Source organism: Gymnoscopelus braueri, assembly GCF_963280865.1.
Source record: "Gymnoscopelus braueri genome assembly, chromosome: 20".
NCBI lineage: Eukaryota > Metazoa > Chordata > Actinopteri > Myctophiformes > Myctophidae > Gymnoscopelus > Gymnoscopelus braueri.
This window is the reverse complement of record NC_137622.1, coordinates 7,630,141-7,645,961: the sequence shown is the minus strand read 5'-3', so window position 1 is coordinate 7,645,961 and position 15,821 is coordinate 7,630,141. Positions and strand designations below refer to the sequence as shown.

The 15,821-nt window shown below is 40.5% G+C and overlaps 2 protein-coding genes across 2 annotated transcripts in view; both read left to right on the top strand.

Annotated features, from left to right (window-relative positions):
• Positions 1-368: 368 nt before the first annotated feature.
• On the top strand, positions 369-6,513 carry LOC308075757 (serine/threonine-protein phosphatase 2A catalytic subunit alpha isoform-like). The gene is made up of 7 exons (XM_080415705.1): positions 369-874; positions 1,453-1,662; positions 3,183-3,356; positions 3,780-3,869; positions 4,479-4,640; positions 4,954-5,072; positions 5,559-6,513. Exons 1-7 carry the CDS (start codon positions 773-775, stop codon positions 5,629-5,631), a joined length of 930 nt encoding a protein of 309 aa, XP_080271831.1. The 5' UTR covers positions 369-772; the 3' UTR covers positions 5,632-6,513.
• Positions 6,514-9,355: 2,842 nt separating this feature from the next.
• sfxn1 (sideroflexin 1) overlaps positions 9,356-15,821 on the top strand; it is a 12,888-nt gene continuing 6,422 nt past the window's right edge. Inside the window, exons 1-4 of the mRNA XM_080415373.1 lie at positions 9,356-9,443; positions 13,212-13,384; positions 14,744-14,914; positions 15,818-15,821. The exon at positions 15,818-15,821 is cut by the window's right edge and continues 95 nt beyond it. Of these exons, the coding sequence (XP_080271499.1) occupies positions 13,221-13,384; positions 14,744-14,914; positions 15,818-15,821 (339 nt within the window). The 5' untranslated portion in view covers positions 9,356-9,443; positions 13,212-13,220. The remainder of the gene's footprint in view (positions 9,444-13,211; positions 13,385-14,743; positions 14,915-15,817) is intronic.

Here is a 15,821-nt window from a genome sequence, read left to right as displayed (position 1 = left end):
TTTCTTAAATGTAGTTGTTTATTTGGGCTTGCTTCCTAATGTTGTTTAAACCAGTGGTTCTCAAACATTTTCATGTGAAGAACCCCAAATTAATATATATTTGTAGACCCAACCTTCTGAAAATATTTTGTGCCAGAGACCCCCATACAAGATTGTGTGGATTTGATAATAGGCCTATTCCAAAATGTTAACTTTTTTTTTTACAAGATTTTTCTTGCGACACGTTGTGAGCTTGCAGATCTGCTATTTTTAAATAGCAGAGGCATAGTAGGTAACGTTTGAAGTGCTCATGTACGTCGCTTCTTTTGGGCTTGTTTTCCTAATCATGTTTGCTTGTTTCTCTAACTCAACCTGGCAACACTGCAGACAGCAGGGTGTGGGTCCTCAATGCTGGATGGATCTCTCTCTCACACACTGCTGCGTTTTATTGACTGTTTATTACAGGCTGCTGGACACATCCAACACCCTGCATGCACATTATATACCGTTAAGTGTCCGGTAGCTTCTATATTATCATGTGAGTCAGACGATCAAAACGTCCCGGACGTACGAATTTGCAGCCAGGGCCGCAATCTGTCTGTCTGTCTGTCTGTCTGTCCGTCCGTCCGTCCAGGCAGGCAGCTGACGCATCCTCCACACCGCACAGATAGACAGCTAGCACTTAAGCCTATTAGCTATAGGCTTGAAAAGATATAGCAAGTGATATTTGTGTTTGTTTTGCTGGTTACATTTATTAGCTGGCTTTTTGCTATCGAGCAGCAGCAAAGCAAGCATGGACGACAAGTCATTCACCAAGGAGCTGGACGGGTGGATCGAACAGCTCAACGAATGCAAGCAGCTCTCAGAAGACCAGGTCAAAGTCCTGTGTGAGAAGGTAATATTTTTTAATGCCACTGTTGCCTGTTGGTCTCCTCGCACATAAGAATCGGTTGCCTGTAATGTTAATGCTGGTAGCATCCATGTGCCACCACAGCATCCCTCTCTCCTCTCCTCTCCTCTCCTCTCCTCTCCATCATTCACATGCAGGGACGTTGTTTTTAGGCCACATGCCAAGAAGATGGAGGTTGGAGGGAGGAGAGTCTGTTTTCACCTGCTGCTACGCCCACTTTCATTCATTCACATTGTCGCTGTGTCACCACTAACACCGTCCATCCCTAATAGCCTTCACCCTTCAGTGACTATCTCAACCCTTTTCATTTCAAGGACCTAACAGTTATACTTTGATATGCATTAGGCCAATTAGTTCTCAAACATGGTCATGTCAAGGACCACCAAATTGATAGGCTACGTATTAGAAATAACTCGCTGGAATCCCCTGAAGGACCCCCAGGCCATGGATTTGATAAGATTTTCAATCATCTCTGGGACGTGAACCAAAGACCTTCTGTTTCCCAGGCGGCCTCTTTACCCACTCAGCTCACCTCCTAAACTCCTGGTCCTCCTCCTTCACAGGCTAAGGAGATCTTGACCAAGGAGTCCAACGTGCAGGAGGTGAGATGTCCGGTGACAGTCTGCGGAGACGTGCATGGTCAGTTCCACGACCTGATGGAGTTGTTCCAGATCGGCGGGAAGTCTCCCGACACCAACTACCTCTTCATGGGAGATTACGTGGACAGGGGCTACTACTCTGTGGAGACGGTCTCATTGCTGGTGTCGCTGAAGGTAATGACAACAAAGTACAGCCTCAAAAGCTAAAAGTGTTGAAGAACAATGACCTGGAATGGGAGACACACCGAGGTTGAGGTATAACACCTTGTTTCCACTCAGCTCTGTGATGTCTGTAATCTTTGTTTAATATATGCAATATTCCCTCTAGTGTTCAACACAAGGACATGCATTCATTTTATGGATTAATCGAAATGAAAAGGCAATCAATACATATCTTAACATAGTCAAGCAACTGAATTGAATGAAATGGGGCATTCTGCTGTTTACTGGCACACAATGCATACAGGCTCTCTGAAATCCGTACTAGAAATATTTCAATTTCTTCAACGTGTTTGAGGCAAATTCGGTGCAGATAAAAACAGAAGGAATTTTGCTTTCTCTCGCAAACACACCAGAGATCACAGAGGTTCCCATAGGAATTAATGGACTAAATTACGGACATCACACAGAGCATAATGGAAACAAGGTATAATAATAACTAGAGTTCTTCCAATGCCAGTATCGGCAATGCCTCCGATTCTGCCTAAAATGCTGGTATTGGGATCAGTGAGTACGCAAGTCTATGCACTGATCCAATATAATATCATTTATCATGTGATGATAGCTCACTTTTGCTAAACCATTCTGTTTTTTATTTTGAATATCGTTTTGCACTATTTAAATGTCTTGTTTTACTACATTTTGTCTGCACTTAAAGGAATTATTTATCCCTAGATTTGTCAAACACACATATAGACTGTATCGGTCTAAACCGAGTACCAAAACACAATCATACAAAATCATGACTTGCTTTAATCCGCTGTCTACCTGTCACAATGACAACATTTTTTTCCCTACAGTATATAGGGCTTATACATGTCATATAAAACACACGTGTGTACATGCGCGTGAGTGTGTGTTCGTGCGTACATCTGTGGAGGGGTCTCAGCTTTTGTCAGATGTAAGGGTGGGCTCCTAGGAAAAAAAACCCCACTGCAAAACAACCTGCAAAGGAAGCAGGGAGACACAGCAACCCCAGATAACAAGTCAACAAGTCAATTTTATTTATAAAGCACATTTAAAAACAACCAGATTTGTGAATAAGACATAGAAATATAGCGGGGATCGACAGAACAAAAGATAAAAACATTAACGCTGTTTACATGGTTTACACAACTGGTTAAAATACTAGTAAACGTGTTTTGACAACCTTGACAGCAGGGTCATCGCAACAAAGTTAATGAAAATGTCTCTGAATTAGGGCTGGTCGATATGACTTCAAATCACGATTATTTCAAACATTTGCCTCGATTACGATTATTGAGCGATTACTAAAAAATAAAGTAGAGAAAATAGCCTATCTACAAGCTGGTCATGAACCTACCTACATGAGCAAAATTAAGTCGGTTATTGGTTCTAAATATGGGTTTCTATATATTTTTGGTTAATTACCCATCCCTACTCTGTATGATTATTGTAATTGTTATTGTACTCTACATGCATGTCTTTCTAACGAACATAGATCATATTTACAGGTACGGTACCGTGAACGAATCACAATTCTTCGAGGGAACCATGAGAGCAGACAGATCACACAGGTGTATGGCTTCTACGACGAATGCTTGAGGAAATACGGGAACGCCAACGTGTGGAAGTACTTCACAGATCTGTTTGACTATCTCCCACTCACTGCGCTGGTAGACAACCAGGTGAGATAATGATGATGATGTGACTAACCGTGTAATACATAGGGCTGCAACTATCGATTATCTATTAGCGATTATTCTATCCATTGCTTTTTCGATCAATGGAATAATCAAGAAGTGTTTTTTTTATATACAGTATCAACAAATCAATGTGAAAAAAGTCGAATAGATTTTAAAAAATGTTTTTGATTCAATCGATTACTCTGATTAACCACTTAAGCTCTATTTAAAACTTTGTTGTACAACGGTGTATTGGAAAAAATGCTAAAATAGCCATAACCTCACAATGCGTTACAATTCGACACATTGTGAGGTTGTAGATTCTTTTGATTAAATTGATTAACTGTTGCACCCATAGATAGCATGAACCTGAGGTTTCAGAAGTCATAGCTCTATTATTTCAGTGTCTCTGACCTTCTCTGTCAGATCTTCTGTCTCCATGGAGGACTGTCTCCATCAATAGACACGTTGGACCACATCAGAGCGCTGGATCGTCTACAGGAGGTTCCACATGAGGTAATATGTACTCCACATTCATTCCTCTGTAGGTGCTGTAAGTGATGATTGTATTGTTAAAACAAAAAGGGTTTATTTTCTGGTTGAACTGTTAAAGCTTAACATCTTTGAACCCCAGCATCCATATTCTGGGAGGAACATTAGCCAAAAATACCAGATCTACAAGCTCACAACACGTCCCAACGCGACGTGTTGTGAGCTGGTGGATCAGTTATTTTTGGCGAAGAGATTTGGTGTAGGGGGAAAAAGTACAGAGCCAACTCAGGATACATTTCGTAAGTCTAGAGCAGTGACCAATCTCTACGATAGAGTATGTTAATATAACATAACTAACACAATTGTGGTGGCTCAAACTGGCTTTCTGTATTAGCTCAGCAGTTGAAATTTCACTGCTTACCCTGATTCGAATCCCGGGTAAGACATGAAAGTTACAGACTGTCGCTTTGATCATGTCTCTTGAATAGAGCCAGGAAGATTTTGAAAAACCTAAAGTTGAAAATGTTTTAATTGCCATCCAACCATTACCATACAGTATATGTATTTTCTCACATTATGACCCCTTTGATCTAAGTATGATTTAACATAATTATATTTTTGACCATCGTTTAGGGTCCTATGTGTGACTTATTGTGGTCAGATCCAGATGACCGCGGTGGTTGGGGTATTTCTCCCCGTGGTGCGGGCTACACTTTCGGGCAGGATATCTCAGAGACCTTCAACCATGCAAATGGCCTAACACTGGTCTCTAGAGCCCACCAGCTGGTGATGGAGGTAGGTTGATCTTCTTTAACCTCTAGCTTCCCTATTTAGAAAAAAAGAATACTGGGACGTCTCATGGCGAACATTCGGGAAAATAGACGATCTACAAGCTTGCTCTGTAAAGAGATTTGGTGTGGAGGGGGAAAAGGACAGGGCCTAGTATGGAGCCCTGGGGGTCCCCGGTACTTTAAAATTTTAAGAGGCCCCACTCACTGTGAATGTATGATTACCGTGATAAAACCGTGATGGTATCTCTAAAACAGTATTCCTCTGAAATAATAGTGTATCTGAAAAGTCGAAATTGTCCTTTTATGTCTTTAAATAGGGTTATAACTGGTGCCACGATCGTAACGTGGTAACGATCTTCAGTGCGCCGAACTATTGTTATCGTTGTGGCAACCAGGCAGCAATCATGGAGCTGGACGACACACTGAAGTACTCCTTGTAAGTATAGATACACTGTAGGTGCATGTTAGTAACACAGGTGTAGCGAGTAGTTTTGGTGTACACATTTCAACCAATCAAACTTTATTTATATAGCACATTTCATAAATCAGCTGCAACTCAATGTGCTTAACAGAAGAAGAAAAAAAGATTTAAACAAAGGAAACATTTTGACAAAGGAAGAATAAAATACATACAAATGCATAAAAATAAAAAAAAAGGTTTGTCTTAAGATTTGTGCACACAGAGGCGACTGTTTCAAAGTCTAGGACCGTAATAGCTAAAAAGCTGCTTCTCCGTGCCTTTTCGTTCTAGCCAGTTAAGAGACCAGTGTCGGAGGATCCAACTCCAAGGATCCTGCTGGGCACATATCAAAAATAATTTATAAGAATAAAATAATCAGTTACATTTGGGACAATGTAACTGATTATCGTTGTCGATTGATTGTGAGGGCTTCGTTGTTTACATGTCGTTTGCATGTTTCAGCTTACAATTTGACCCGGCACCGCGTCGAGGAGAACCCCACGTGACCCGACGCACGCCAGACTACTTCCTTTGAACGTCTTCGTTACCGTCGAGGAAGTCAAGAAAAGGGCAACTGGTCACACAGAGGTTTGAGGAAAAAGCATTCATTACCCCATGGACCAAAAATGTGTGCCATAATTACAATAAAATGGAAAATATGCCACATGTAGTCAAGACCACATCCATCCTGGCAACCTTCTCCTCTCTGTGCATGACGTTTTTATTTCTAGAAACGATTGTCATTATAAACGGAACAGTCACATTACCTGCTGGTTTTGTCAGGAAAATATATTTGCAATGAATAAAATAATACTGAGATATAAATGCCTAAATGTAACTTTTTGTGTTAGGATGTTAAAGATGACAGGTGTGTCACCATATACAGTATAAAAGCTGCATCTTTCACTTGGCATGGCCTCAAATTAAAAGTTGCAGTAAATATGATGTGAAGTTTCTTTTTTTGTTTGTTTTTGTAACTGAGCGCAATGATTTTTTGTGAAGTGAGATGATTGAATTAGATGTTTAAAATGAATATGTTCTCTTTGCACTTTTGTATTTGATTTTTATCACATGGCACTGACCAACTGCATTGTTTTTATACCCCATTTTAGTGTTAAGTAGCCCTCTCTGCTCTGCTGTCTCTCATGAGAGTTAAGCTTGATTTATACTTTGTCGTACGACGGTGTCATTCGCCGAAAATAGCCAATATTCAAGCTCACAACATACCACAGATGCGACGCATTGAGTTTGTATATCTACTATTTTCAACATGTGACACTGTCGTGCGACGGAGCATAAATTAGGTATTATTGTATTTAATTTCAGTAGGAAATATTGGTTCAAAATAAATCCACTGTACAATAACTTAATGTTTTGCAGCCCCAGCTATATGAAATAAAGATTGAAGTTACTCCTTCATTTATGTACGTTTGGTGTATTTGCCTCACAGCTTTCTAGAAGGATCCCAAAGATCACCACTAGGTGGAGGTATAATGTAAAAAATGTCTCTTATTAGTCATACCATGATTGTGCTTCTACCATACAAGTTAAGTGTGCAGAAATGATTAAGGTAACAATGCATGAATTGTATGACACATGGCTATTTGACATAGTCAAGTTGTTAAAGGTGATGTGAGATTATAAATAAGTAAAGCCCTTGTTGATAAGAGTCCTCAGCCTATAAACTAAAAGCTCTTATCAGCTCTTATCTTATTAGCTCTGGATTACCAACATTTATACAGTCAGCCATACTGTAGCTACATCAACCAGGATAACAGTTATTCTGAATTAACCCTGTATTGTTAATAGTTTAACTGATTTCCCATGACTTCTTTACACATGCTTTTGTAACATTAGCAGTGACACTGCGATGGGAGTGTGTACTAGCTGACACCAACTCAGGACTCCTGAATCGCTGCCCTCCACAGTCCACACACACCCTCCTGTCCAGCATCAGGGTCTTGAGCTCTGTGGTGTTGTTAGCTCTGCAGTCGCGCCGGTGCCGCAGTGTGTCTACATTGGTGGTGCGCCTCTTTCAGTGGTGGAAAGTAACTAAGTACATTTACTCAAGTACTGTACTTGAGTAAAATTTTCATTTCCAATTTTCAGTACTTTTACTTTAACTCCACTACATTTCAGAGGCAAATATTATACTTTTACTCCACTGAAATTATTTGAAAACGTAGTTACTAGTTACTTGGTAGATTTTGATTATTATTACAAAAAATACATTAACCACCATTAACCACTTCAGCCCTATATACATTTCAGACGTTTGAAAATAGCCGATCTACATTTTATGCTCAGTTGTGAAATGGGATATTCTGCAAATGAGTACTAATGGTTACTTTAAGTACATTTTGATACCAATACTTTTGTACTTTTGATACTTTTACTTAAGTAAAAAGTACTTTTTCCACCACTGGCCTCTTTCCCCTCCTAGCTGAGCCTTCGGTTGGCTACCACAGTGTCAGTTTGCTTGCCGCCAGTTCCAGGTGCCTGACGCACTGACGCAGTTGGCGGAAGAAAACAAGCTCGTCCTTCTCTCTCTGACCTTGTCCGTGACCAGCGGGAGGCCACGAACACGTCCATGTCTCAGCCCTCGTACAACAGTACTGACTCCACTGTAGCCACGATCAGACCATCAGACGCCTCTTGAGGTCATCTTCCACGTCTGGTTTCCAGATTTCCACAGCCTCCTCATCCCGTGCAAGGCATTCCAACTTGTGCCCCCCAGACCAGTGATACTACATGATATGTATGTGCACACGCACACGTATCATTAATCTGCTTAAACAATAGTAGTGTCATGATGTTTACCAGATGTAGCCTACTGTATTGCACATGGGTGGGTATGCCTCGGTTTGATTGATTGAATACTTTATTGACAGTTTGCAAAAAAGTGGTACAATTATATAATGATGCTAAAAGGATAACACAAAAAGCCCTGAGGGCTTGTTTCCATATTGTGGTCCTATGTATTCAATTCATCAAGATATTTAAAGACATAAATGTAGAACGAATTCAACCCCATGTTTGTGCCAAATCTGGGGTGTGTGTGAGTGCGTGTGCGTGTGTGTGTGTGTGTGTGTGTGTGTGTGTGTGTGTGTGTGTGTGTGTGTGTGTGTGTGTGTGTGTCAGGTCAGACCAGACCAACAGATGTAAAGGTCACAGATGGGGCTATCCAATAATATAATTGTGAAATGGAGCATTCTGCATAATGGATACTTTTACTTAAATGTTGAATACACCTTTTTTTTTTTACAGAAGTAAAACAAAATCTGAGTAGGTAACTTCTTCCACAACTGGTGTTTCTCTTCCTTATAGAGGCATGTTGACTTTTCTTCGACAAAATCTTACAACTAACAGAACAATTATTATTGCCAGCCTGCTTTGAAAGGAAGTCAAAATGCAAGTTAAGTTTTGTCATCAGTCAATTATTAATAATTGACTACAGTAGGCCTACTGTACTTGATAGTAAAGTCATTGAAAAGGTCATTGGAGTAACGGATGTGACACACAAGTGTCTGAAAATAAAAGCACACATAAAGCTTGTAGTCACCAGTCACTTCTACGTTTAACCAAAAGATTGTGTGATTAAATTTGTAGTTCCATAATTATGTTATACCCTCGAGTAATTTTGTAATATGTTTAGGTCGTGTTGTTCCTGTAATATTTTCTATATAGTATATTTGTTTCTGTTAACAACCACATAAGCCCTATATTTTATACTTCAGCTATTAAAAAAAGATCTGACAAATTTTGTAAAGAAAGAAAGAAAGTTAACCCATTAAGACCGCAAAAACATCTGTGTCATTTTAGATTTTAATCACTTTAGCCATTATTTTATACTTTGGCTATTCAAAAATAGAAGATATACAAGCTCAGAGCAGATAGCACCGTGCTATGAGCTTGTACATCTGCTATTTTTGAAAAATCATGAAAATTTTTGAAAATCTTTGAATAGGCTATATATTTTCCTGGAACAAAATATTTTGAGATGGGGGTCCGCGGCCAAATACATATCATTTTGGGTGCCCTTGACATGAAAAGGTTTGAGAACCACTGATATTATAGCAACATAAGTGTTTCAGAAAACTGTTAGGATTCGGAAGATTTGTAGAATTGGCCTCAGGTCTTAATGGGGAAAAGTGAAAGTGTACTATGGAAAAGCTTTTAATTTGAAAGGGAGATTCCTCCCACTGGGGGCGGATGTCTCTCCGTGTGCTCACTACCGCCACCTTGACGCTGCTGCGTGTCAAAGTAGCTTCGTTTTGGGGACATCCAGGAGGACCGTGGTGACTGACTGACTGATCTGGTGACAGACACGCAGAAACCCACAGTGCAGTAAGTGACATTGATATGAATCATGCATTAAATGTGTTTTCTCTAGCAAAGCCAGATGTTTACATCAGTGGACTGTCACACATCTGGATGGATGGATGTTTTAAGTGGAGGTCTGGAGGAGGATGATGTGTGGATGTGGCAGCTGGATGAGACTAGTTATCATCACACACAACACCACTGAACAGGTCAACAGGATGCTGCGTGTGGATTTTATAATGACAAATAATAATAGATAATGGATGGATATTAGTCTGTTTAATAACGACTGTGTAATAACTGTGTGATAACGGGGCTGTATCGTTCCGGTCGATGCTGAAACATATCGACGTGCTGCTGTGATTTGGTCCAGATCTGGCTGGTCTGTGTCGGACTGGACCATTAAAAGCCTAGAATGTATAGCCATGGATCACGATGGTTGTCTGTCACGACCGTCATTGATGAACTTCAACCTGGTGTTTGCACTTTCTACCTTGTTGGCCCGTACATCAACATAAACGTTCATATTTCAAATATAAAGTGCTTATGCCATGGCCACGGATGCTAAGATTATGTACGGTTCCTCAAAAGTACCCGTATGTTTTGTATCATTCAATGAAAAGCATTTTAATCCGATCGGTGGCCATTTTCTCATAGAGTTATAATGTATCAGAGTGCAGTACACCTACCAACCGATAGGGTCGCGTAGTTGAAAGCATATGGCAAAAATACGAAGAAAATGGCCACCGATCGGATTAAAAATGTTTTTTATTGAACAATACGGAAGATACGGGTACTTTTGAGGGCCCAAACATAATTGTAACATCCGTGGCCATGTGTTACGCACTTTATATTTGAAATATGAACGTTTATGTAGATGTACGGACCGTAAATGGAGAAAGTGTAAACATCAGATTGATGTTCATCCATGACATGTATCAGGGCTAGACCATTAAAAGCCTAGAATGTATAGCTTTACTCCGCGGTCTGACAAGACGGTGTCGCTTGGGGAGAAACAAAATAACTGATCTATAAATTAAATGATGTCGGTCAGTCAAGCGGCGCCTGCTTTATCACCGCCCGTCACCTTAATGTGAAAGTTTAACACGCTGCGTAATTGATTAAATGAATGAAATGAGTTGCTATGATGAAGCCAGCGGGTTAAAGGTGCAATCCGTAAGTTTTATCATGTCGCTTAAGGACGGAGAGGTAAAATCGGGAATAAAAAAACATCTACCACTTCAATGAAGCCCCTGTTGGGGAATATAGGGTAAATGAGCTCCAGGCAGCAGTAGGTATGCTATGGCCACCCCCAATCACTGCAGATGTAGCTAGAATTGCATTATCATGCTTTACCATACGGCTTGGTTAAAATAAAAATAAATATTCGGTAAATTCAGTTTACAGATTGCAGCTTTAAAGTGTATTAGTTAATGTGTAGCCACGCAGGTCGCGTTTGATTGGCTTAGAGAGGGGGGTAGGTGCTGGGGGTCATAGATCAAAGGCCGTCTGTAGAGGCCAAAGTTCATTCTTCTGCCATAATGTGTCACTTTCCATTAATACTACAGCATTATAAAACTGGCGTTTCATAATAATAACTCTTACTGCACAATAATTATAGATTAAGATTTGAGTAAAAATAAAATATATGTACAAAGATTTGCACAAATGTTTATGATTTAAAAAAAAAAAGCAGATCTACAAGCTCATAACGTTGCACAAAGTGACGCGCTATGAGCTTGTAGATCTGCTATTTTTGAATAGCCAACAAATGTGAAAAGGAGATGAGGGGGGGGGGGGGACTCTCTCGGTCTCGTGAGAACCTCATGGCCTTTTAATTCAATTTAAAGGGACAGGAGCATCACTAAAGCCACTTGGTTCCACACACGGAATTCTAAGGTTTTATTATTGTCAGTCCAGCGGCCATCTTGGATGCAATTCCAAGAGGAATTTCATCATCCTTTGGTGGTGGTCTGTCTGTACAAATGACTTGTTTCACATGAGTGAAAACCTGTCAAACTGCTACTGTGGCCCCATGTGTCCTCCTTAAAGGGTGCAACAGTTGATTTAACTAATCAATTTCAGCGATTATAAAATAATGAATAATCAATAACAGTATTGACTTTCAAAAATAGCCGACGTACAAGCTCACAAAGCGTTGTGAGCTTGTAGAGTGGCTATTTTTGCGTGTCGCCATTGTACAACATGTAAAATAAGGCTTAAGTGATTAATCAGACTCATAATCTATTCGAATTCTTTCATGATGATTTGTTAATTAAAAAAAGAAAGACATCTAAAAAAGCGCTTCTCGATGATTCGATTAGTTAAAAAAGTAATCGATAGAATAATCACTAAGAAGATGATACTTGCAGCCCTACTTAAAACCCATCGTACTGTGTTACGCAAGGGCTGCTTTATTCAGTTCTGGCCTTCTTTGCATTGGGAAGATCGGATCCATGCATGCATTTGCTATGCCTGTATTGAAGCATGCATGCATTTACTGTGCATACAAGCATGCATGCATTTACTGTGCATACAAGCATGCATGCATTTACTGTAGAAGGAATTGAAGAGGGTTCCTTCCTATTCAGTCTGCTCTGCTCTTGCAAGCACCGTTTATACAGCATCCTGCGGTTATTCTCATAACGACATAGCACACGTACATGCAAACATACTGTACACGCACACATACATGTATGTACACATTTGTGTACATACACACACATACTACTGTACTTGCACAAGGTGTTGTCACAGAGTTCATGAAGTAGGCCACTTTTCACCAGTTTACAGTCACAGTTTGGGGGAGGGGTGTGTGCCTATTCCAATTGAGCGCTTCAGAACCCTTGTGTCAGGTCAGCCATCGCCATAGCAACATAATGCTGAATCAGCAGCATGGTAATCTAGGGAGGAACATTTTCACAAGACTTTCTTCAACTAGGGATTGCTACAGAAATGATGCACAGTTCAGGAACCAAGGCGTTTCTTTATCATAATGCAATGATGAGCTTTCTGCTGCTGACATTTATGCTGAAAAAAAGTGTACGCCACCCTGACATAATTTTCCGTTTTATTTGGTGTACAGAAGGCCAGTAGATATTGCCCTGAAATTATTTGTTTATCGTTATTTATGTTGCATGATGAACATTCATTCACCTTTATATGTGTATGCTGCAAATCTTTATTCAACCACTTTGTATTTGATTATGCTATGCCAATGTTGTTTGCATGTTGTATAGTATTAACATTTCATGCATATTTCTGCTAATTGGACATTGTTAATTATTTAATTAGTAACATTTTTACTTTCTTGATATTTTAGAACCACAAGTAACAGAACAGAGTGGTGTATAACTGATGTGGGTGTCAAGACTTTAATAGATAAATCATCTTTGTTACTGACAGGACATTCTGTAGAGGTTGCCACCGGTTAGCAATCAGCTCATCAACATAGTCGTACAATTCTTTACATTTGGAGAATTGTGACACTTCCCTCTAGTGAACTAGTTGTTAGTAAATCAGAGTTCAAATGTGTAATTATGCCAGGAAGTCGAGCTGAGACTAAGGGATTACAAATAAATACAACACAACTAAGAGACGAAGAGGGAAAAATAAGATAATCATAACCTATGAGACAGATAATCAAATGTGCTGTTTCACATCTTGTGAAAGTTTATCTGAAATGTCATTGTTTTATTTAGCTGCACCAATGAACATCCTGTGCACGAGACATCCCAGTCAGTGCATTATATAAAACTTGATACAGATGTTATTGTTTGCGTATATCCTTAGATAATAAACATGGCAGCAGAGCTACCCACCTCCATAAACATCAAGGAGCCACGATGGGACCAGAGCACCTTTATGGGTCGAGCCAAACACTTCTTTACTGTCACAGACCCCAGGAACATCCTGCTAACCAACGAACAACTAGAACATGCACACAAAATCATCTCTGAGTACAGGTAAGACACGCTCCTAAACAAATACCACCGATCTTAGAGAACCAACAGCCCCAGGGACCAAAGGTCAGACAGCAAATACATGTTCATTCATGTATATGCATTTTTGTCAATAAAAACCTCAATCTAGCAAAATCGTCAATGACGCGCATGTATGAGTCACTGGAATGGAATGCACTCACACTTGTGTATATTTTTTATCGGTTCCCACCTGATGCGTGGGAGTCCTGACTGCTCCAGACCGTACTGAATAACGGCTAGCTTGCATAACATCTTCAGACTAGGACTCAAGTCTAACATGTACAGGTTATCAGCGGGTGTGGATTCTTGAACATCCACTTGAACAAATTTGTACCTGTATCCTCCAAGCAGGATGATACATCCCACCATGCACGTAACGTATAACTGATTCCCACCATATCGGTACATAACTCTGACAGTGCTGAGTTGACAGTGCTGCCATCACACCATTGGCTCGGGCACCAGTGCCTTACGGGGCTCAAGGTCGCTTCTGTTGGTGTGCCCGATTTGTTTTCAAAGCCAACATTTTTATTGAGTCTGCAGGGCTGCATCTTTGACTTTGGTGTCATGGCATGGGGGTTAGGGTTAGAATGAGACTATCAATTATATTTTTCCAATATTCGTCTATATAGGGTGCGTTAGGAAATACAGCACTGAGCGCACTGGCCAATACAAACTAATAGGCGAGTGCGCCCATGGTTTCACGTCCAAACACAATGAATAAAGCTTCCCACCTCAGTGTTCCATTTCAAACACAGATAAGACTTGCTGTGATCAATTTTGAGTCTAAGCTGTGGACCTGTTCCACTGAATCCCGATGATAATGGCTTAATTAGAGAGATTGAGAGACTAGAGAGTATTTAAATTTGTATTTAAAAATACAAATCAGTGCTATTGAACACCCTTTACGTCTGTGTGTGAGTTTTACAAATATTGAACCAATGAAAAGTATTTAAAAAAATATTAGAATGTCAAAGTCAGGTGAGGGTAGGTACCCTCACAAAAACATGCAGTAATCCTGGTCACTATAATGCCTCCCCCTGGCCAGCCGGGGCGCCTGATGGAGGAGAAAGGAACTGGTTGGAATAACGTGTTCCTTCCACGGGCTAAGTCCAACCAGGGAAACTCTCCCCTGTCAGGTGACAAGAAGGTCAATTGGCTCTCATGCATTGAAGGAGGCATGAGCTCGGCCCTGGCCTCCCTAGGTTGGCAGAGGGAAGGTAGTGCCCAGGATTACATAGACATTTCCTGAAAAGTTTATATTTTGGACATAGCTGCCCGACAGCAGAGATTATGTATTTGTCAATTTATGAGCACAATTGAATGTGAAATGTCTTTCAGACAAGGTGTGGTGTCTCCGGGCCTGACAGAGGATGAACTGTGGAGGGCCAAATATATTTTCGACTCTGCCTTCCACCCAGACACTGGCGAGAAGATGGTTCTGATCGGACGCATGTCGGCACAGGTTCCCATGAACATGACCATCACCGGGTGCATGATGACCTTCTACAAGTGAGAGCTCTTCCTCTGAAGTCTGCAGGTCCTTACAGAGCGGGAGCGTTTATTTCGTGTGATTAGTTTGCATTCATTTATACTACCGTTTGTGTCATTAGTACATCCATTGAACGCACATATACCGAGGCCATAAAGTGACGTAATAAGTTATCATTTTCGGCGCAAATAAAAGCATCAACCCTGTATGAATGAGGCATCATCCATACAGGCACATCAGGCACCAAATGAATAGCTGGATGTGAAATATTTATATATTTGTATATTCATCACGCTCACGTGGTGTATAAGGACCTTCAGAAACAATCAAAAACACTCACATGCTCTGTTTCGGCGTTAATTTATCCATTTGTAACTCAGAGTGTGCACAAAATGGAACCAAATCGACCTTTACAGGTCTGTAACTCTGAGAGTGCACCAAGCGTTAATTAACCCTAACTGTTGCAGAGGTTGCTGCAAGGTATAAGGACTGTATTTACTAAGGGACTGATTCTTGCTATGATCGCCGCAAGAGATTGATGGGGGCCGAGATTGGAGTGGATCTTAAGTCCACACGTTGAATATGGGTGGATAGGCCCTGGTGTTTATCTAGTTATTATTGTTACTGTTATTCTACAATTGCCGACACCCTCCTATCTGACAATCGTGGTACTTTATAGGTAGGATATGATGCCATGCCGTCGTCAAGAAGATGTCGTCATCTTTGTAACACTAACCATAACCTCACAGAAACTATGCTTAAACCTATCCTCAAAACCAAGTCCATCCGAGGCAAAACACCTGGAAAAGAGGTTCTTGCGACGCAGACGTACCCTTAACACACTCAATCTGTTATTGTACAGTGCAGGCGCCGCAGCTTATGGAGATAACATCCTGTTTACTGTGTACTCTTATAACCTACAGGACG